This window comes from Macaca mulatta, chromosome 10, assembly GCF_049350105.2.
Source record: "Macaca mulatta isolate MMU2019108-1 chromosome 10, T2T-MMU8v2.0, whole genome shotgun sequence".
Taxonomy (NCBI): Eukaryota; Metazoa; Chordata; class Mammalia; order Primates; family Cercopithecidae; genus Macaca; species Macaca mulatta.
Window position 1 is genome coordinate 8,599,344 of NC_133415.1, and position 20,508 is coordinate 8,619,851.

Below are 20,508 nucleotides of genomic sequence, written 5' to 3' on the forward strand. Positions count from 1 at the left end.
TGAGGCAGGAGAATGGCGTAAACCCGGGAGGCGGAGCTTGCAGTGAGCCGAGATCTGGCCACTGCACTCCAGCCTGGGTGACAGAGCCAGAGTCCGTCTCAAAAAAAAAAAAATAAAATAAAAATAAAATAAAATAAAATAAAATAAAAAATAAAAGTTCTGTAAGTACGTGTGAGCAGAGCTGTGGACTCAGCCACACCAAGTTTTAATCAAAGTTGTCTGGTAACCGGTGGAGATGTGGGTGAAGGAGAGCTCATTAAACATCTGCAGGCATGCACAGACTCTTCTAGAAAATCAAGACACAGTCTCCATTCATGGTTTTGCCCTAGTCCATTTTCCGTGCAGCTGGTGAAGCCCGTTCGCTGCCCGGGAACTCATGAGGCTTCCGGGAGGAGCGTGCTGTGCTTCGTTAGCCCCAGCATGAGCTCAGGTCCCAGAGGAAAATCCCAGGGCAGCAAAACACAGGGGAGAGCCCTGCTCCTTGGAGACTGTGAGTCTGCTTGCCTGCCCCTTCTGTCAGGTGGTAGCCACCTAGCCCTGGTTTTATTTGCAGTCCAGGGCCCATTTTTCCACATGGCAGGCTTGCTCAGGTCTCCGAAGCCAGCTGTCTTGACCCTGTGGCCCAGGGACAATTTAGGGCATCGATGCAAAGGATCTTCAGCACTTCAGGACAAGTGCCTCAGAGGCTGGCTCATGTCTACTTTAGGAGGCTCAGCACGACATCTGGGGAGGCCACAGGGGCCCATGCTGGCCTGAGGGGGATGGGGCTGAGAACCTTGGTTGGCAGGGTCAGGATCAGGAGGCCCAGGACCTTGCCCTGGTCCTCACCACCCCCGCTGGTCCTCTAGGAGGGGGCAGCATGGCCTGGGGGTGGTGGTAGAAGTGCCCCTGCTTTGAACAGTGAGGAGGGGCTCGGGTCGTTTGGAGACATAAGTGGGGCGTGGGGAGCCCGAGGTCTTCCGGGAAGCCAGGGAGAGCAGGGGCCCCGAGTCTACACATCAGATGCACGGAGCGGACTGCAGGCTCGCTGGGTAGGAATGGAGGACAGACGTGGCTTCCCGCAAGTGAACCTTCGGTTTCTCTCCCTCGGCACCTGTTACCCAGGAGTGGTCCGCAGACCTGAATCGAACCCTCAGCCGGAGAGAGAAGAAGAAGGCCACTGACGGCGTCACTCTGACGGGCATCAACCAGACAGGCGACCAGTCTCTGCCGAATAAGCCCAGCAGGTGAGTGGGTGCCACCTCCATCCAAAAGAGGCCGTTCCATGGAGGGGGGCCCCCGGGCAATCTGCATGGTCCAGGAGAGCCCCAGCCTGGACACCTGGGAGGTTCCTGGGCTCCCGAGCTCTGTGGGCCATGACCCAGCCTGGACACCTGGGAGGTTCCTGGGCTCCCGAGCTCTGTGGACCATGACCCAGCCTGGACACCTGGGAGGTTCCTGGGCTCCCGAGCTCTGTGGGCCATGACCCAGCCTGGACACCTGGGAGGTTCCTGGGCTCCCGAGCTCTGTGGGCCATGACCCAGCCTGGACACCTGGGAGGTTCCTGGGCTCCCGAGCTCTGTGGACCATGACCCAGCCTGGACACCTGGGAGGTTCCTGGGCTCCCGAGCTCTGTGGACCATGACCCAGCCTGGACACCTGGGAGGTTCCTGGGCTCCCGAGCTCTGTGGACCATGACCCAGCCTGGACACCTGGGAGGTTCCTGGGCTCCCGAGCTCTGTGGGCCGTGGCCTGGGGCATCTCCGGGGAGGGTCATCTTCCTGCCTGGTGCCAGAACTGCTGACAGATCCAGAGAGGGAGCCTTGGCCCTGAGCTTCAGACCCGAGTGGGTAGGAGCTGATGACAGGGCTGGCATTCATGTCTCCAGGGATAGCACCGCCCTGCCTGGACACTGGTGGAGGTGCCACCCTGGTTCCCTTGGGCAGCCGAGGTCCTGCTGAGTTTCGTGCTCACTCTGTATTACGTGCAGGCGCCAGTCAAGGGAGGGACAGGAGAGGACTGCCAGACATCTCCCTTCCAAATTACCTCTTTGCTAGGAGCATTAGTTATTTCTGACTTAGTCACTGGCTGAAAACGAGAGATATAAGGGTGGCACTGTGGTCATTAGAACCTTCTGGAAAGTGTGTGCTAGAGGAGGTCTTCCTACAGGACCTGCCCAGAGGCCTCCATGTCACAGTCAGTAATAGTCATTTCATACTGGGGCTTCCTAAGAAGGCTCAGCGCAGGTTCCCATGGCCTTCCTGCAGCCCCAGGCACTGAAGCCCCCAGCCAGGCTTCCCAGCAGGTGTGGCTGTCATCATTCTGCTGCTGTGCACACTGTCTGGGCGGGTGGGCTCGGCGGTAAGTGCCTGTCCCAGGGATCAGGCGAGCACCTGTAATGCTTGGGGGTGGGAATGGGAAAGAAGAAACACTGCCTCAGAGGAGACGCTGGGGACCCTGGGCTGGCCAGGGCTGCTGCACAATTCAGCCGCCCCCACCAGTGCCCTCTCACAACAGTCCGCTAGAGAAAGGTGCCAAGGAGGGAGGAGGGCCGGTGAGCTCAGACATGTGGCCTGGATATTGGCCTCCAGCAGGCCTAGGTCCAGTACCCCTTGCCAGGCTGAAGCGGATGAGGCAGTTACTGGCCACTCAGGATCACTCTGGTGGCATTGGAGACATGTCCTCGCCTCCCTTCCTTGGTTCTGGAGTGGTGGGTGCTCAGGCTGAGCCGTCCGTCCAGTGCTTTGGGGGCCTGTGCCCTGAGGCCCTGGTCTTGGAAGTAGAAGGTGCTGCTGGCCAGGGTAGCCCGGTCCATAGGATCAGTTACTTGGTGGGGCTCCACGGCCCTTGGTGCCTGTCTGATTGCTTGACGGTCTCCCTGTGGTCTTCGTAGTGCGTAACTTAGCTCCCGGCTCCCAGCCCTCAGGCAGAGCTTGGCCCAGATCTCTCTGGCTCCCACACTGGGCCTGGCACACAGTAGGCAGTTGCATGACTGGATTTTCCCTCTGGAGCACCAAAGGAATCCTTCTTTATGCCTAGAAAAGACTGTGCAGCAGGCCCTGGCCCTGATTTTGGAAGCTCCAGCCCCACAGAGCAGAAGAGTGAGCCTTGAACCCCTTACTAGTCAGGAGGAGGCCGTGTGGTCTGAAGAGCTCAGAGGCCTCTCCCACTCATCCATGAGAGCCGGCCCCTCCCAAATTATCACTCTCAGAGGAGACCCCAAGGGGCTCTTTGACCTCCCCCCAGCTCACGGTGGTAGGAGCCAGGACAGGGGAGAAGCCCTGAACATGGAAACCACTTTTGCTCCAACTGTGGCTTGTCACCCACCACCCCAGGGCCCCTGCTCTGGACGGACTGTCTCCAGGTGCAAGGAAGGAAAAGGGAAACTAAGTCCTCTCCTAGGCTCCTGGACCATGTTTCACAGCTGAAGTATTATTGCCCGTATTCTGCCACAGTAACCTTTCTGTTGAAACACCATGGTCCCCTCCAGTCACAGGAGGAGCTGATCTGTCCCTTGAGATCCTGCAGCTAAGAATTGCCAGGACCCTCATGGGCCCCTGCAGAGCTGGGATCCCCTGAAAGCTCTCTCTCTCCATAGCACCCTTAATGTCCCGAGCAACCCCGCCCAGTCTGCGCAGTCACAGTCCAGCTACAACCCCTTCGAGGATGAGGACGACACGGGCAGCACCGTCAGTGAGAAGGAGGACACTAAGGCCAAAAAGTTGGTGAACAAACGCTTCCTCTGGTCCCACCTCGCTCGCTCTGTCTCTCTCCCTCTGTCTCTCTGTCCAGGGGTCTCACCCCTGAGCACTCAGCAATGCACGAAGCTCTGCAGGAAGTGGGCACCTGGCGTGCTGCACCCAGGCCTACCGCCTGCTGGTGCACAGGCTCTCTGGCACCCCCATTCCTCGGGGAGGGCACAGCTAACAATCTTCAGTTGCTTTTTTTCTGTCCTCTGTTAACCCTTCAAGGCCCCAGCAGCACCATGACAGGAAAACAAAAAAGCACGCAGTCTGTGCTGGGGACTAGAGAGCGAGGCCCCAGGTTGGCCTCTGCTGTGGGCATCTCCAGCCGCCTGCCCCTGGAAAGCCTGTTGGTGGCTCAGGATGAGTGTGGATGGCATGAACTCGCACTAGCACTGGCTCTACCTGTGCTCCTTCGGAAGGAGCCCTCAGCCCTGAGCCCCAAGGCTCCAGTGCCCTCCCCTTGCAGGGGCGGGGGCCTCACACCCTCTGCCAGCCCTGTGCTGCAGCCCTGTGGCCTCCCCTTTCTTGCAGTGTCAGCAGCTACGAGAAGACCCAGAGCTATCCCACCGACTGGTCAGACGATGAGTCTAACAACCCCTTCTCCTCCACGGATGCCAATGGGGACTCGAATCCATTTGACGACGACGCCACCTCGGGGACGGAAGTGCGAGTCCGGGCCCTGTATGACTACGAGGGGCAGGAGCACGATGAGCTGAGCTTCAAGGCTGGTAGGTGGGCTCCCCCGGCATCCAGGGGAGGAGGGCTTCCCACCTGCAGGTGGTGGGCTCTTTTTTGTTTTTTAAGTCTGGAAAAGTTCTTGCTAGTTTCACTTGTGAGTCACTGCAGGCCCTTCCCCAGTGCCCTGGCTTCATTGTCAAAAGCAGCCAATTGGCTGGATGCTGTGGCTCATATCTGTAGTACGAGAGCTTTGGGAGGCCGAGGTGGAAGGATCGCTTGAGCCCAGGAGTTTGAGACCAGCCTGGGCAACATGGCGAAACCTGTCTCTACAAAAAATACGAAAAATTAGACCAGGCATGGTGACACGTGCCTGTAATCCCAGCACTTTGGGAGGCCGAGGCAGGCAGATCACTTGAGGTCAGGAGTTCAAGACTAGCCTAACCAACATGGTGAAACCCTGTCTCTACTAAAAATACAAAAATGAGCCAGGCGTGTGGCAGACGCCTGTAATCACAGCTACTCAGGAGGCTGAGGCAGGAGAATCACGTGAACCTGGAAGGTGGAGGTTGCAGTGAGCTGAGATCGCACCACTGCACCCCAGCGTGGGTGACAGAGCAAAACTTTGTCTTAAAAAAAAAGAAAAAATTAGCTGGGCTGATTTTAGTGGCACGTGCCTGTAGTCCCAACCATCTGGGAGGCTGAGGTGGGAGAATCACCTGAGCCCAGTAGATTGAGGTTGCAATGAACCATGATTGTACCACTATACTCCAACGTGGGCAACAGAGCAAGACCCTGTCTCAAATAAATAAACAAACCAAAGTAGCAGATTAGCTGGGTGTGGTGATGCATACCTATAGTCCCAGCTGCTTGGGAGGCTAAGGCAGGAGGATCACTGAAACCCAAGAGGATGCAGTGAGCCATGTTCATACCACTGTACTCTAGCCTAGAAGAAAGAACAAGACCCCATCTCTTAAAAAAAAAAAAAAAAAAAAAAAAAAAACAGGTAGGCCGGGCACAGTGGCTCACGCCTGTAATCCCAGCACTTTGGGAGGCTGAGGTGGGCAGATCATGAGGTCAAGAGATCAAGACTATCCTGGCTAACAGGGTGAAACCCTGTCTACTAAAAGTACAAAAAATTAGCAGGGCATAGTGGCGGCTGCCTGTAGTCCCAGCTACTTGGGAGGCTGAGGCAGGAGAATCACTTGAACCTGGGAGGTGGAGCTTATGGTTAGCTGAGATTGTGCCATTGCGCTCCAGCTTGGGTGACAGAGTGAGACTCGGTCTCAAAAAAAAAAGAAAAAAAATAGTAGCAGATGCCCAATGCCAAGACTCAGAAATAGTGAGGTGCCCCCAAGCCAGTGCCTGGACGCCTCCCCTCGCTGGGCCAAGGCTGTGAACTGCAGGGCACTGGCTAGTCACGCAGAAGGGCATCTGGAGAAGCTGTTGGCCAGGACCACCAGGTTCCCCCATGTGTACTCTGGGAGCTGCTAGCCCTGTAGGTCCCTGAGGGAAGCCTTTCTCCAGGGGTCCCCAACTGCCAGAGAAGCCCTTAGGAAAGCCACAGCTTTGCCCAGACCCTGGAGTAGCACTTGGCATGCCTCTGGACCAGGTAGGGCCTTGTCTCAGGTAGCAACTTGTGTGTGTGCACATCTACCTGCCCCCACCTACCATGCACATACCAACCCACACACATACCTGTGTTGCCAGGAGCAGGAACCATAGTTTTATAAAACAGCCTGGATCCTGATTATGTGTGCTCTACCTGTGAAGACTTGCTGTCCAATGTCTTTTTCTTCTTTGAATGGTCGTCAATGATAATCTTTTTTTTTATTCTTAAGAGAGACATGGTCGGCCGGGCGCGGTGGCTCAAGCCTGTAATCCCAGCACTTTGGGAGGCCAAGACGGGCGGATCGCGAGGTCAGGAGATCGAGACTATCCTGGCTAATACGGTGAAACCCCGTCTCTACTAAAAAAATACAAAAAAACTAGCCGGGCGAGGTGGCGGACGCCTGTAGTCCGAGCTACTGGAGGCTGAGGCAGGAGAATGGCGTGAACACGGGAGGCGGAGCTTGCAGTGAGCCGAGATCGCGCCACTGCACTCCAGCCTGGGTGACAGAGCAAGACTCCGTCTCAAAAAAAAAAAAAAAAAAAAAAGAGAGACATGGTCTCACTCTGTTAGCCAAGCTGGGGTACAGTCATGCAGTCCTAGCCCACACCTTTGTTGGCTCACACCTGTAATCCCAGCTACTGGGGAGACTGAGACAAGAGAATCACTTGAACCTGGGCTGTGGAGGTTGCAGTGAGCCAAGATCATGCCACTGCACTCCAGCCTGGGTGATGGAGTGACACTCTGTCTCAAAAAAAAAAAAAGGAAAATTGCTATCTTAGTAGCACCTAAGGAAGATGGAGTGGCCTAGGGCCAAAGCAGACTCAACAGCAACCCAGATTCTTCCCTCTCTCTTGCCCTCTTTGTGAAGCTCCCCTAGAAGCAGCATCTACCACTCCAAGAGGGAAACTGGGCCAGAACTCAACCCACATAGGCTGAGGTGTGCCCCTGCCCTTAGGCTACACTTGTGGGAAAGGCTGCCTTACCACCAGCACCCCAATCCCCCACTCAGCAGGGAAGCCAGGGCCTGGGGGCTGTGCCCAATGGCCTAGCTTCTAACCAGCCTTCAGCCTCCTTCCCTCAGCACTCAAAATGCCCCCCTGCTGTCCCCAGACACTCATCCCCTGGGCTGGTTATCAGCTAGCTGCCTCTGCCCAGTTTGAGAAGTTGGGTTTTTTTGGTTTTGTTTTTTGGGATTTTTTTTTTGATGTGCCTTTAAGCCATCTTCATCCAGTTTCTGATATCTTTGGTTGGGGTTGTTACCCCCGACTTTGTTGGTTTATTTGTTTATAATTTCTAACTCCTTTTCAATCCTACCTATTGGGTTTGACAGTAATTTTGTAGGTTTAAAATGTTTCTTCCAGATTCAAGTAAATTGTCAGAAGCAAACTGATTGAAATGAACCTTCTAATCACCAGTTCACATTTGCACAATGTGAAAGCTTTCCTGTTCGTTCTATTTTCTGTGTTATCCTGCTTTTTCACAATGCAAAATTAGCTCCCAACCGGTGTGGCTTGACTTACGTCTGTCTCTTGCGGTGCTCTGGCTGTTTGCCACATGGTAGTGTGGGGCTACAGGTCTCATCCTAGCCTCGGTAGCCTGGAGCCAGGCCTGTGAGCACAGCAGCCCATGAAGGCAGGACAAAAGAAACGCCAGGGGCCCAAGGCACAAAGCAGGGGAAGAGATGGTGGTTCATCACGGCTGCTGCCCTGTGGCACCTGCGTGTGCTCCTAATGCCTCTGGGTCAGATCTTCAGGAGCACTGCTCTGGCAGAAGTGGCATGACAGTGGGAGGTTGAGCCAGTGCTTACGCGTGTCCCACCCTCCCAGGGTTCTTTGGTGTCTTAACACTTAATCCTCACAGCACCCTCAGTCCACAGATGAGGGCCACAGGCCCAGGGAGTGGAGGCAGTTGGTCCAGGTCTCCCAGCCAGTGAGTGGTGGCTCTGGGATTTGAGCCCAGGCAGTCCGGGGAGCACTGAAAGCCCCAGGCGTTAGCTCCGCAGGCATCTTGACCAGCATTGCTGCCATACAAAATTCAAAGCATCAGGGAAATGCTAAACCAGGGGGAAAACTGCATCTAATCTGAAAAATGGACGAAAAGATGCCAAAGCGAGTTACAAAACTACAAACTTAACAATAAAGGCCAAACAGCACTGGGACTATTTCTTTCCCACCAATTGCTTGCTCCTGACAAGGTCCGAGCCAGCAGGCCCAACTGGCCTTCCCTGCAGTGAGTTACCAGCCAGAAGCACACGGGCCCTGCCCACCCCTGGGCTCTGAGCTGCTCTGCTTCCCTAACCTGGCAAATGCCAGACCTGGGGCCCCGCCCTAGTGCCACCTCCTCCTCACCATCCTAGTCTGCCTCCTTGAGACCAGTCTCCATCAGTTCCTCTCATCTCTGTATCTCCTCCTCTACCTGAGGCCTGGCCAGAAGTAGGAGGTCCTTCAGGCTGGAACAAGCAGAAGATAAATGGAACCACGTTAATACATTAGAGCCACAGGGAGATTCCAGAACAGTGCCAGGGGCTCCTATCTCAGGGTGTCAGGAAGGGTTGACACATGGCACCGTGCACAAGTCCTCAGCCAGATGCTGGGGATAGAATGACAGGTATGACTGTCAGACGTGGTCCCTTCCCCTCTCGCAGCCTGGAAGTTGCAGAGGAGAGGGATTAACAAAGGCGGAGAGACCCCAGAGACAGCTGCTGGGAGAAAGGCGGCCGGGGCCCTGGTGGGGAGGACAGAAGAGGCCCAGCGTGAGGGAGGGGCACAACCGAGGGAGAATTCCTGCCACCTGGCCAGGGTGGTGAGGAAGGCACAGCCCTATGGAGCTCGATGCTGCAGTCCCAGTGGGAGCCACTGTGGCAGCTGAGAGCTGCTTGCTCTAAATTACTGTGTGAGACTGTCATCTCTAGATCTGTCAGAGGCCCATGACCAAAGAGGCAACTTAAAATGCATTTAGTAGAGAAATGACCAGGCCCTCGGCCTTCCCGCCACAGAATGCCTGGCCTTCCACTCTCTGTGGGCCCGAAGCTCGTGAATGCGGCTCTCTAGCCCACCATCGGTGTCACACCCTCTCATGGAGACGGCTCCCTCTTTGTCTTACAGGGGACGAGCTGACCAAGATGGAGGACGAGGATGAGCAGGGCTGGTGCAAGGGACGATTGGACAACGGGCAAGTTGGCCTATACCCGGCAAATTATGTGGAGGCGATCCAGTGATGAGCCAGGGGTCAGGCCAGCGGGGGACGGAGGCGGCGGGCCCAGGAGCTTCAGCCAGCCATGTGGGCATCCACTCCTTTTCCTGCAAGAGATGATGGTTCCATTGCTCTTGGCTTCATGGTGTCCCTGGAAGGCAGATGAGCTGGTCATTTCGCCTGGGTCTCGGCACCTTTCCGAGTGCAGCTGGAGGGATCTGAGCGCAGGAAGACGCAGAACAACAGAAATAGCTGCCCCTCCCCGCCCACTGTGCCTATTGGCCTATCATGGATCTCTATGTTCTTGACTTTGTCTCTCCTTTCCGAGTCAATGGTGGGTTACACTGATCTTGTTCCACTGATTACTCTCTCTGACGACTCCATCACCTGCAACTTAAATGAACAAGCTTACATCCTATTTTCTGAGTGAAGATTTTGAGGTTTTTAATTTAAAGGCTATGTACAGTTATACTTTTTTATACACCTGTTCATTTCTACTTAAATTATGGCACAGATTGATGCACACCAGTCTTGAGGAAGCGATCTCCCTATTCCCATGCCCTGTTAGCCATGCCATGTGTAGGCTTAGCCTCAGGTGGCAGATGATGTTTGAGGAAACAGATTGTAGCAGGAAGATGGAACCGGGTTATGGTCGGGTTTCTGTTGGGAATGCTAATGCTCTTTGTGCTTTTGGGCATCTGAATGGAAGCTTTAGATAGAACCTTCGGTAGAACTCCCCCAAATCGCCATATTTAAAAATTATTTTCACTCTATTCTTGCTTAAAACTATACTCTTTTGCAAATTAACAATTTTATCAGTGATTCAGAGTTAAAAAGAAGACTAACTTTTCAAGCAAATGCATCTGTAGATAAAGATGCTTTATATTAGACTGTCATGTCTCAGTGTATATCTGTATATATTATTTGATATTCAGAGAATCTAAAGCACTCATCTACTGTTTTAATGAGATTTAACAGTGAGTTTCGTTTGTAAACTGCTTGAAGTCTGTGGCGTTCGGGCACAGGTCTGGCTGGCCAGCTGGGTCTCCTCCTGGGCTCAGTGGGCCTGGGGCCTCTCTGACGTGGTGCCTGCTGGAGGGAGGCTTGTCATCACCGGCTGACTGCTGGTCCGGCTTCTGACTGGCCTTTGTCCTGGTTCCGTAGCAGAACACTGTAAAAGTGCCCGCGACTTTGCAGTAGTTGCAGATTTCAGTCGTCCTATTACTTGTGTGCAAACAAAAGCTGGGTCTTACCCACCGCACAAGTCTCTCCGGCTGCCCAGAGTCGCCAGGGAGCAGGTGCTGCAGCCAGAGCTACACTGTGGTCACATGGGGCGGCCGGGGGTGGGGGAGAACCTGTATTTTATGTAACTCAGCAGTGCCCACCGCCATCACGAGCTATGCATTTACTGTTCCCAGTGAGCAGATGTCTTGCTTGGAAAGTGGACCTGTGTCTGTGTCTGTCGCGAGAACTTACCAGCAGAAATCCTCATTTCTGTGCTACAGATTTACCAAAAATTGTCGTCTTTTCAGTTGAAGAGTTCCTTTAAATGTATAGTATTTTAGGAAAAAATCAATAAACATTTGATCTCGTGCATCTGGAAGTCCCTTTGCCATCATCTGTCTTCACGCCCACTTCACTTGGTGGGGGTGGCCTCCCTGGGGCTTACTAGCTTTGGAGCTGGGCAAGATCCAGGGCACAGGACCCCTGCCCAAAAGGCCATGGCCCACTGCCCCTGCCAAACTAGAGGTTGGGGATTTGAGGCACATGAGCCCTTTGGGGTTCCCTTCTCCCCGAGACCTGCTGCTGTTTGACCTGGGCTTCCCCACGGTGCGGGCATTGGCTGGCGCCTCTCTATTGCCCCAGCCCAAACAGCAGGACAAGACTGGTGTCACCCATAACTCTCCTCTGAGCACATTTTCCTGAGCACCTACCGTGTGCTGTCCACTTTTTACTTACATTATCTGCAAGTGCATCTCCAAACATCTCCATGGGGTATGGGCAAGTCTCCCCCATTTCCATTCTACAGCCAAGGAAACAGAGGCTCCAAGAGCCAGCCAGGGTTTTTTGAGGAGTCTCAGCCAGCCCAAGGCACTGAGTGAAATCCCTGAGGAACCCCTTCCCTCGCTGGAGAAACTGAGGGGGGAGGAGGCCTGGCTTGGCAGCCTTGGCTGGCTTGAAGATGGGAGAGAAGCAAGACATGAGGGCGGCTGTGGCCATGCTCACCAAGCCCTGGGAAGGCTGCCCAGAAAAGCACGCCAGCTGGGCATGGGGCCTCACAGAGCACCCGGGAGTGAGGCAGGCAACTGCCCCTGCAGTGTGGCTTTGTCCCGGCTCAGCAAGGGTAGGGGACGGGTCCTTGTCACCCAGCCTCCTTGTCTGAGGGGTGGCGGGTCCCCTGCTCCTAGCTTCTGAGGAGCTGGAACCCTGCAGCCTGGGGCGGACGCCCAGCTTGGCCCACAGCCCCAGGCTGCAAACAGGCAGAACGGGGTTGGGAGGGGAGGTGGCGGGTCACAAGCAGGCTCCTGGTGCCCCTGGCCTCAGTCACTGCCCAAACACCGTGGCGAGACCGTGGCCCCCGCTGAGCTGGATGAAGCAACCTCCACTCTAAGGCCAGATCACACAGCCCCCCGATGAGGGACCTGGCAGGGCCTCTTAACTGCCCACCTCCCCTCTCCTACCCTGCCCTCAGAGGCCAGCTTGCAAACTTGACCTCATCTCTGGGCCTCAGTTTCCCCAAGTAGAAGTGAAATTTTTCCAGTTGGAGAGTTAGAGCAAGAAGAAAAGGTGGCCTGGGCAACATAGTGAGACCCTGCCTCTACAAAAAGTTTAAAAATTGGTTGAGTGTGGTGGTGCATGCATCTAGTCCCAACTACTTGGGAGGCTGAGGCAGGAGGATTGCTTGAGCACGGGAGTTTGAGGCTGCAGTGAGCCATGATTCCACCACTGCTCTCCAGCCTGGACAACAGAGCTCTCGAGACACTGTCTCAAAAAAAGAAAAAGGCCAGACACAGTTGCTCATGCCTGTAATCCCAGCACTTTGGGAGGCCAAGGTGGGTGGATCATGAGGTCAGGAGATCGAGACCATCCTGGCTAACACGGTGAAACCGCATCTCGGGCCGGGCGCGGTGGCTCAAGCCTGTAATCCCAGCACTTTGGGAGGCTGGGACGGGCGGATCACGAGGTCAGGAGATCAAGACCATCCTGGCGAACACTGTGAAACCCCATCTCTACTAAAAAATACAAAAAAACTAGCCGGGTGAGGTGGCAGGCACCTGTAGTCCCAGCTACTTGGGAGGCTGAGGCAGGAGAATGGCGTAAACCCGGGAGGAGGAGCTTGCAGTGAGCTGAGATCCGGCCACTGCACTCCAGCCTGGGCGACAGAGCGAGACTCTGTCTCAAAAAAAAAAAAAAAAAAGAAACCCCATCTCGACTAAAAATACAAAAAACTAGCCGGGTGTGGTGGCGGGCGCCTGTAGTCCCAGCTACTCGGGAGGCTGAGGCAGGAGAATGGCATGAACCCGGGAAGTGGAGCTTGCAGTGAGCCGAGATCACACCACTGCACTCCAGCCTGGGCGACAGAGAAAGACTCAAAAAAGAAAAGAAAAAGGCCACAGGCACTCATGAGCTGGTCACTGTCATGATTATGAGTGACACCATAGGCCGGGGCCCAGGGTTCTCTGCCGTCCACAGCTGCCCTTCCCACTTCCCACAGCCACCACCCTGGATCAGTGCTGCCACCAACTGTCCACATCTCTTCAGGTCCCTAAGGCCCCTGAGTTGACACTAGGGGGAGCGTTAGCCCCAGAGCCCTCTCCTGGGCCAAAGCTCCCTGGACCTCAGGACGGGGGTATTTCATCATCCCTCTTCACCCTTCTCACACCCCAGAAATGTCGGGAGGGTGAGCAAGTGCTGCCAAGTGACGGGAGTAGGGATCTGGCTCTGCTGCAGCCTGTGCCAAAACTGGACCTTCGGAGGTCCCTGCAGATGGAGAACAGGGCTGGCCTCTGCATCCTGGGCCCTGATGTCAGATCCTGGTCCACTCAGACACAGGCAGCGAAGGCCCAGTCGGGATGGGGGAGGTTGGGAAGAACTCGTGTGGACCACCTGACCAATCCCCCCGTAGTTCATAGGGAGAGGGGACAAGTGAGAGGACGCAGTGACTTCCCCGTGGGCTCAGACCACATGCTTTGGGAAGCTGAGCAAGGCCTGACCCCTGAGTGGCCCAGCCTGGTGGGGGATCAGCTGGCTCTCCTTATGTATCCACTGGGCCATCATTCATTCACCATGCATTTATTGAGCACATACTGTATGTGAGACTCAGCTGTGCCAAGACAAACATGAAGAGAAACCAATCTTGCCCTTGGGAAACTCCGCTAGGCTCAGAGAAGGACCTGCGTTATTCTGACACCATGATGGGACAGCCAGCCAAAGGGCCAGAGTTGGCTTCTGAGAATGTGTGGTGGGTTTTAGAAGTCTCAGGCCTCCCAACCCAGGCTCCAAGGCCTCAGAGATCAGAGCACTGCTCAATCCTTGAGCCGTTCCCCGACTTCCTGTAGGAGGTGTCCCTGAGTCCCCACCTGGATGGGAGGCTGGACCACAGACAAACGGAAAATGCCTGAGCTTCGTTTGCTGAAAAGTGGGGATGATTGGCGGGACGCAGTGGCTCATGCCTGTAATCCCAGCACTTTGGGAGGCTGAGGCGGGTGGATCACCTGAGATCAGGAGTGCGAGACCAGCCTGGCCAACATGGTGAAACCCCGTTTCTACTAAAAATACAAAAAATTAGCCAGGCGTGGTGGTGGGCGCCTATAATCACAGATACTTGGGAGGCTGAGGCAAGAGAGTCGCGTGAACCCTTGAGGTGGAGGTTGCGGTGAGCCAAGATCGCCCCATTGCACTCCAGCCTGGGCAATAAGAGCAAAACTGTCTCAAAACAACAACAATAAAATAGGGATGATCAAGTGAGGATAATTTAAGGGGTGCTCAGAAGCCAAGAGATCCTGCCAGGTGGGCACCCTAGCCTCTGGGTGCCCTGTAAGCTTTCCTTCCCCCACCCCTTTTCACAGTCCAAGGTCCCCCCAGAGTAGTGGCTGCCCGATCTGCTCCCCTCCCTTGCCCACCCTTCCTTAAGCCTCCTCTGAGGCAGGGAAGGTCTGTGCCCCTCCCCAGCCCTTCCCCAGTCACCTGTGGAAGACACAGGCCACTCTCTGGGCCTCGGTTTTACGAAGAAATGGGCTGCATCCCTGTGGCCACTGTGGTGGCAGCAAGCAGAGGGGCCCTCAGGCCAGGACGGAGTCAGCTCCAGGGGCCAGCCAGTGAAAAGAACCAGGGTCAGGATGGAGGTGGCTCCACCACACCTGGGAGGATGTGCCCAGGCTGAGCTAAATCTGGCCTGGCCTGCAGTTGAGGTGCAAGGCTCATTTCTGGCCAGGCATGACCACCACCAGGCAGAGGGTCAGAGGAACCACAGTGTTCATCTTTCCTCTGGCCCATGTTTGTGGCGCTAAACCAAAAAAAAAAAAAAAAAAAAATGCAACAAATCTAGGACCATCCTATGAAATCCAGATTATATTGTTTTAGGCATCTCCAAATCCTTTGTGGAAAGGGCTAGGAAAGGAAGGAAGGAAGAAATGAACTAAATAAGTGACGTCACTCTTTTGGGGGAAAGGACACCAGCACTGTCAGTGGACTAAAACTCAGACGTGAGCGGAATATTAGGTGCTAGACCTGCCGAAGGTTGCAGAAACCCAGAGCGCCTTAGGGTTAGGGTTAGGGTACCAGGACCTAAAAGACCCCAAGCTCAACAGCATTCGGATCACCAAGGCAGCCGCCTCAGGGCACATGAACTGTATGCAGTCACTGGCCGCTTCTGGGCAAAGACAGCCAGGCGGCCCTGCCCCTTTATGGTATTTTCCAATAGCAATCTTAATTATTTTTTCCTGATTGTAAAAGGAACAAAGGCTCAGATGAAAATTTGGAAATTTAGTAAAGGTATTCAGAAAAACATTAGTTATCTGTGATCCTGACTTCCACAGGTTACATTGCTAACATTGGGGTGCATTTTTTTCTAATCGTTTTCCTAACATATATCATATATATGCACATGTGCCATTTTCTTTTTCTTTTCTTTCTTTTTTTTTTTTTTTTTTGAGGCAGAACTTCACTCTTGTTGTCCAGGCTGGAGTGCAATGGTGCGATCTCAGCTCCCTCTGCCCTCCACCTCTCAGGTTCAAGCAATTCTCCTGTCTCAGCCTCCCAAGTAGCTGGGATTACAGGCGTGAGCCACCACGCCTGGTCACATGTGCTGTTTTCTTGTCATCATCATCATCATCAATGTGTGTGTGTGTCTTACAAAACTGGGATCGTACTGTAAATATAGTCTTGTACCCTACTTCGTTCTCCTACCATTTGATCATGAGCATTTCCTCATGTCCTAAATATACTTCAATTAAAAATAAACACGAGACACAGTGGCTCATACCTCTAATGCCAGCACTTTGGGAGGCCAAGGCAGGAGGATCACTTGAGCCCAGGAGTTCAAATCCAGCTTGGGCAACATAGGGACACCCTGTCTCTATCAAAAATTTAAAAAAAAATTAGCCAGGCATGGTAGCGCACACCTGTAGTCCCAGCTACTCGGGAGGCTGAGGCGGGAGAATTGCTAGAACCTGGGAGGTGGAGGTTGCAGTGAGCTGAGATCGTGCTACCAAACTCCAGCCTGGGTGACAGAGCAAGACTCTGTCTCAGGGAAAAAAAAAAAAAAAAGAAGAAGAAGAAGAAAAGAAAAGAAAAGAAAAAAGAAAAGAGAAAAGAAAAAAATCCACATGTAAGTGGATCCATGTAGTTCGAGACCAGGTTGTTCACGTGTGACGTGTACTGCTTAGTGACTGAATGATATTCACGCTGTAAGTCCCACGTTGCTTACCATTTGCTTTGTTTCCCATTTTTCTCAGTTCTTAAGGTATAATTTATGTACAGTGAATACACTTTTTTTTTTTTTTTATAGATGGAGTCTCCCTCTGTTGCCCAGGCTGGAGTGCAGTGGCACCATCTTGGCTCACTGCAACCTCCGCCTCCTGGGTTCAAGCGATTCTCCTGCCTCAACCTCTCAAGTAGCTGGACTACAGGTGCCCACCACCATGCCCAGCTAATTTTTGTATTTTTTAGTAGAGAGGGGGTTTCACCATGTTGGTCAGGCCGGTCTCAAACTCCTGACCTCGTGATCCACCTGCCTCAGCCTCCCAAAATGCTGGGATTACAGGCGTGAGCCACTGTGCCAGGCCAAATACACTCCTTTTAGTGTACAGTTCTTGAAGTTTTGATGAATGTATACAGTTATGTAACGTATTAGTCCATTCTCATGCTGCCATAAAGCATTGCTCAAGACTGGGTAATTTATAAAGGAAAAAGGTTTAATTGACTCACACATCTGCATGGCTGGGGAAGCCTCAGGAAACTGATAATCATGGCAGAAGGGGCAGCAAACATGTCCTTCTTCACATGGCAGCAGGAAAGAGACATGCTGAGCAAAGGCGGGAAAACCTCTTATAAAACCATAAGAACTCATGAGAATTTACTCACTATCGACAACAGCTTAGGGGTAACTGCCCCCATGATTCAGTTACCTCCCACCAGGTTCCTTTCATGACACATGAGGATTATGGGAACTACAATTCAAGACGAGATTTGAGTGGGACACAGCTAAACCGTATCATGTAACCATCACCACAATCAAGATATAGAACTCTTCCATCACCTCCCCAAGAGGTGGACCCTTTGTAGTCAACCCCTCCTTACACCCCCAGTCCCTAGAAACCACTGATATGTTTTCTGTTTCTATAGTTTTACCTTTTCCAGAATGCCATATGAATGGAACCATGCAATATGTAGCCTTGTCTGTTTTCACTTCACATGACTCATCTGAGATTCATCTATGTGGTTTCATATGTCAGTATTTTATTCCTTCTTCTTCTCCTTTTTTTTTTTTTTTTTTTTTTTGAGACAGGGTCTCCCTCTGTCACCCAGGGTGGAGTACAGTGGTACAATCCCTCCTCACTGCAACCTCTGCCTCCCGGGTTCATGCGATTCTCATGCCTCAGCTGCCTGAGTAGCTGGAATTACAGCCACGCACCACCACGCCCGGCTAATTTTTGTATTTTTAGCAGAGATGGAGTTTTCCCATGTTGGCCAGGCTGGTCTCAAACTCCTGGCTTCAAGTCATCCGCCCACTTTGGTCTCCCAAAGTGCTGGAATTCCAGGCGTGAGCCACTGTGCCTGGCCTTCTTTTGTTTTTTTATTTTTTATTTTTATTTTTTGACAGTGTCTTGTTCTGTCACCCAGGCTGGAGTGCAGTGATGCAATCATAGCTCACTGCAGCCTTGAACTCCCGGGCTCAAGTGATCCTCCTGCCTCAGCCTCCTGAGTAGCTGGGACTACAGGCACGTGCCACCATGCCCCGCTCATTTTTTACTTTTTTGTAGAGATGGGATCTTGCTATGTTGCCCAGGGTGGTCTCAAACTCCTGGCCAGAATCCATCCTTCTGCCTCAGCCTCCCAAAGTGCTGAGATTACAGGCATGAGCCACCACGCCCGGTCCCAGTAAATTCATTTCAAATGTATCTGACCTATACAGAAAGAACATGATAAAGAGATAGCATTCACTTGTTTTCACTTGGCACTAAGCAAAGTCCACAGGTGTTGTCTTCCAGGGGCAAGGGACAGGATCTGTGCGTATTCTCGCTTGTGATTCATCATATGACTATGTAGCCGTGTCTGGTTTCTCTTTAGGGTGGCATTTGGCTTTCAGCAAGCTCCTATTAAACTGTAAATGAACTAAATAAACACAATGCTGCTTCACTTGGCCATCGCTATGTCAGGATCTCTTCATGAAAGACGAACAGCACAGAGTTAGAATTCAAATACTCTACAAAAGGGATAATACTGGGCCGGGTGGTGGCTCACCCCTGTAATCCCAGCACAGTGGGAGGCCGAGGCAGGCGGATCACTTGAGGTCAGGAGTTCCAGACCACCCTGGACAACATGGTGAAACTCCATCTCTACTAAAAATGCAAAAATCAGCTGGGTGTGGTGGCGGATGCCTGTAATCCCAGCTACTTGGGAGGCTGAGGCAGGAGAATTGCTTGAACCCGGGAGGCAGAGGTTGCAGTGAGCTGAGATCAAGCCCACTGTACTGGATGACACAGCCGTCTTGAAGAAAAAAAAAAAAATGTGTAGCCCAGGATGCTCAAGGGTGGGGCTTTCTCGGCTTTCTCAACATTCCCACCATCCTCATGGCAAACCCCTGGATCGTAGAGGGATTCTGCTTCTCTTTCTCCTGCTTTTTTGCATTTGAATTTGGATTCCTGGGTTTTGTTTCTACCCCTCCCCTGGCAGCAATAGATCTTTGCCCATTCCCTGAGACAGAGGGAATTTACTGCTTTTGCTTTCTTTCTTTCTTTTATTCTTTCTCTCTCTCTTTTTTTTTTTTAGCGGCGAGTCTCCCTCTGTTGCCCAGGCTGGAGTGCACTGGCTTGATCCTGGCTCACCGCAGCCTTTGCCTCCCAGGTTCAAGCAATTCTCCTGCCTCAGCCCCCAAGTGGCTGGGACTATAGGTGTGCGCCATCACACCCAGCTAATTTTGTGTTTTTAGTAGAGACAGAGTTTCACCATGTTGACCAGGCTGGTCTCGAATTCCTGGCCTCAGATGATCTGCCTGCCTTGGCCTCCCAAAGTGCTGGGATTACAGCCATGAGCCACCGCACCTGGCCTGCTTTTTTAGAAGAGAAGGGTCCAGAGGAAGCAGGTGGGGTCTGCGCCTGTTCCTGAGCAGCTAGATGCCTACCCCACAGAAAGGTCTCTCTCCAGGCTCTTTGCCAGTCCCCATCTTCCAATACGGTTGCTGGTGGAGGTTATTAAAAAGGGCTTATGAATGAGTGTGAACTCCCTTTGTATCTGAGGCCCCCAGCTAGTCCAAACTCACATGCCAACCTATACTTGGCCTTTAAGACTTAATTAAAATTATAGCGGATTTCCTGTTGCCAACTAGGTTGGCAGTAATCTCTTTCTCCTGTGCTCTGCCAAAGGTGAAGGCGTTCTTGTGTTCTGTCTTTGGAGAGGCTTCTCTTGTCTCTCTCTCTTTGGCACTGAGGTTACTTGGTTGCCTTGCAACCTCAGCTTTCTGATGGGCTCAACAGAAGTTACAATTTGGTAGATTATCCAGCTTTTCTCATTATGATATTGGGAGTGATAGCCTTTGTAGCTTTCTACATTCTAAGCCCATTCCACAAATCTTTACTGAATGCATACTATGTGCCAGGCATTCTAGGTGCTGGGGATAAAGAAGTAGAAAAAACAGGCTGAGCACAGTGGCTCACACCTGTAATCCCAGCACACTAGGAGGCCAAGGTGGGTGGTTCACTTGAAGGAGTTTGAGACCAGCCTGACCAACGTGGTAAAACCCCGTCTCTACTAAAAATACAAAAAGTAGCCAGGTGTGGCGGCAGGCGCCTGTAGTTCCAGCTACTCAGGAGACTGAGGCAGGATAATTGCTTGAATCCAAAAGGCAGAGGTTGCAGTGAGCTGAGATTGCGCCACTGCACTCCAGCCTGGGTGACAAAGCAAGACGGTCTCAAAAAAGAAAAAAAGTAGAAAAAATAGATCTGATTTCGAGAAATTTTTTTTTTTTTTTGAGGCGGAGTCTCGCTCTGTCGCCCAGGCTGGAGTGCAGTGGCCGGATCTCAGCTCACTGCAAGCTCCGCCTCCCGGGTTCCCGCCATTCTCCTGCCTCAGCCTCCGGAGTAGCTGGGACTACAGGCGCCGCCACCACGCCCGGCTAATTTTTTGTGTTTTTAGTAGAGACGGGGTTTCGCCGTGTTAGCCAGGATGGTCTCGATCTCCTGACCTCATGATCCGCCCGTCTCGGCCTCCCAAAGTGCTGGGATTACAGGCTTGAGCCACCGCGCCCGGCCGATTTCGAGAAATTTATATTCAATTGAGGAGAGGCAGATACAAATAGATAGAATATTGTATTTTATAATATTAGATGCTAATAAGTTCTATGAAGAACACTTAAGCAACTGACACATAAGACAACTATAGTGTATTGGCCAGGTGCGGTGGCCCACGCCTATAATCCCAGCTCTTTGGGAGGCCAAGGTGGGCAGACCACCTGAGGTCAGGAGTTCGAGACCAGTCTGGACAACATGGTGAAACTCCGTCTCTACTAAAAATACAAAAATTAGCCAAGTGTGGTGGCACGCGCCTGTAATCCCAGCTACTCGGGAGGATGAGGCAGGAGAATTG

At 52.8% G+C, this 20,508-nt stretch overlaps 1 protein-coding gene and 1 long non-coding RNA gene across 40 annotated transcripts in view; one reads left to right on the forward strand and one right to left on the reverse strand.

Moving 5' to 3' along the window:
• PACSIN2 (protein kinase C and casein kinase substrate in neurons 2) overlaps positions 1–10,800 on the forward strand; it is a 146,227-nt gene extending 135,427 nt beyond the window's left edge. For 18 of the 39 annotated variants that reach the window (XM_077949407.1, XM_077949419.1, XM_077949416.1 and 15 more), the window contains 4 exons: positions 1,105–1,226; positions 3,578–3,700; positions 4,257–4,453; positions 9,117–10,800. In XM_077949407.1, coding sequence (XP_077805533.1) covers positions 1,105–1,226; positions 3,578–3,700; positions 4,257–4,453; positions 9,117–9,229 — 555 coding nt within the window. In that variant the 3' untranslated portion in view covers positions 9,230–10,800. Of the gene's footprint in view, positions 1–1,104; positions 1,227–3,577; positions 3,701–4,256; positions 4,667–5,106; positions 5,407–8,710; positions 8,810–9,062 lie in introns of those variants that run through there. The other 21 variants (XM_077949423.1, XM_077949431.1, XM_028827643.2 and 18 more) reach the window with 6 other exon arrangements.
• LOC144331621 (uncharacterized) lies at positions 173–5,403 on the reverse strand. Its single transcript, XR_013398931.1, has 2 exons — positions 1,586–5,403; positions 173–1,373 (listed from the first exon to the last, which is right to left on the reverse strand). It is a non-coding gene; the product is annotated as an uncharacterized LOC144331621 (long non-coding RNA).
• Positions 10,801–20,508: the final 9,708 nt, after the last annotated feature.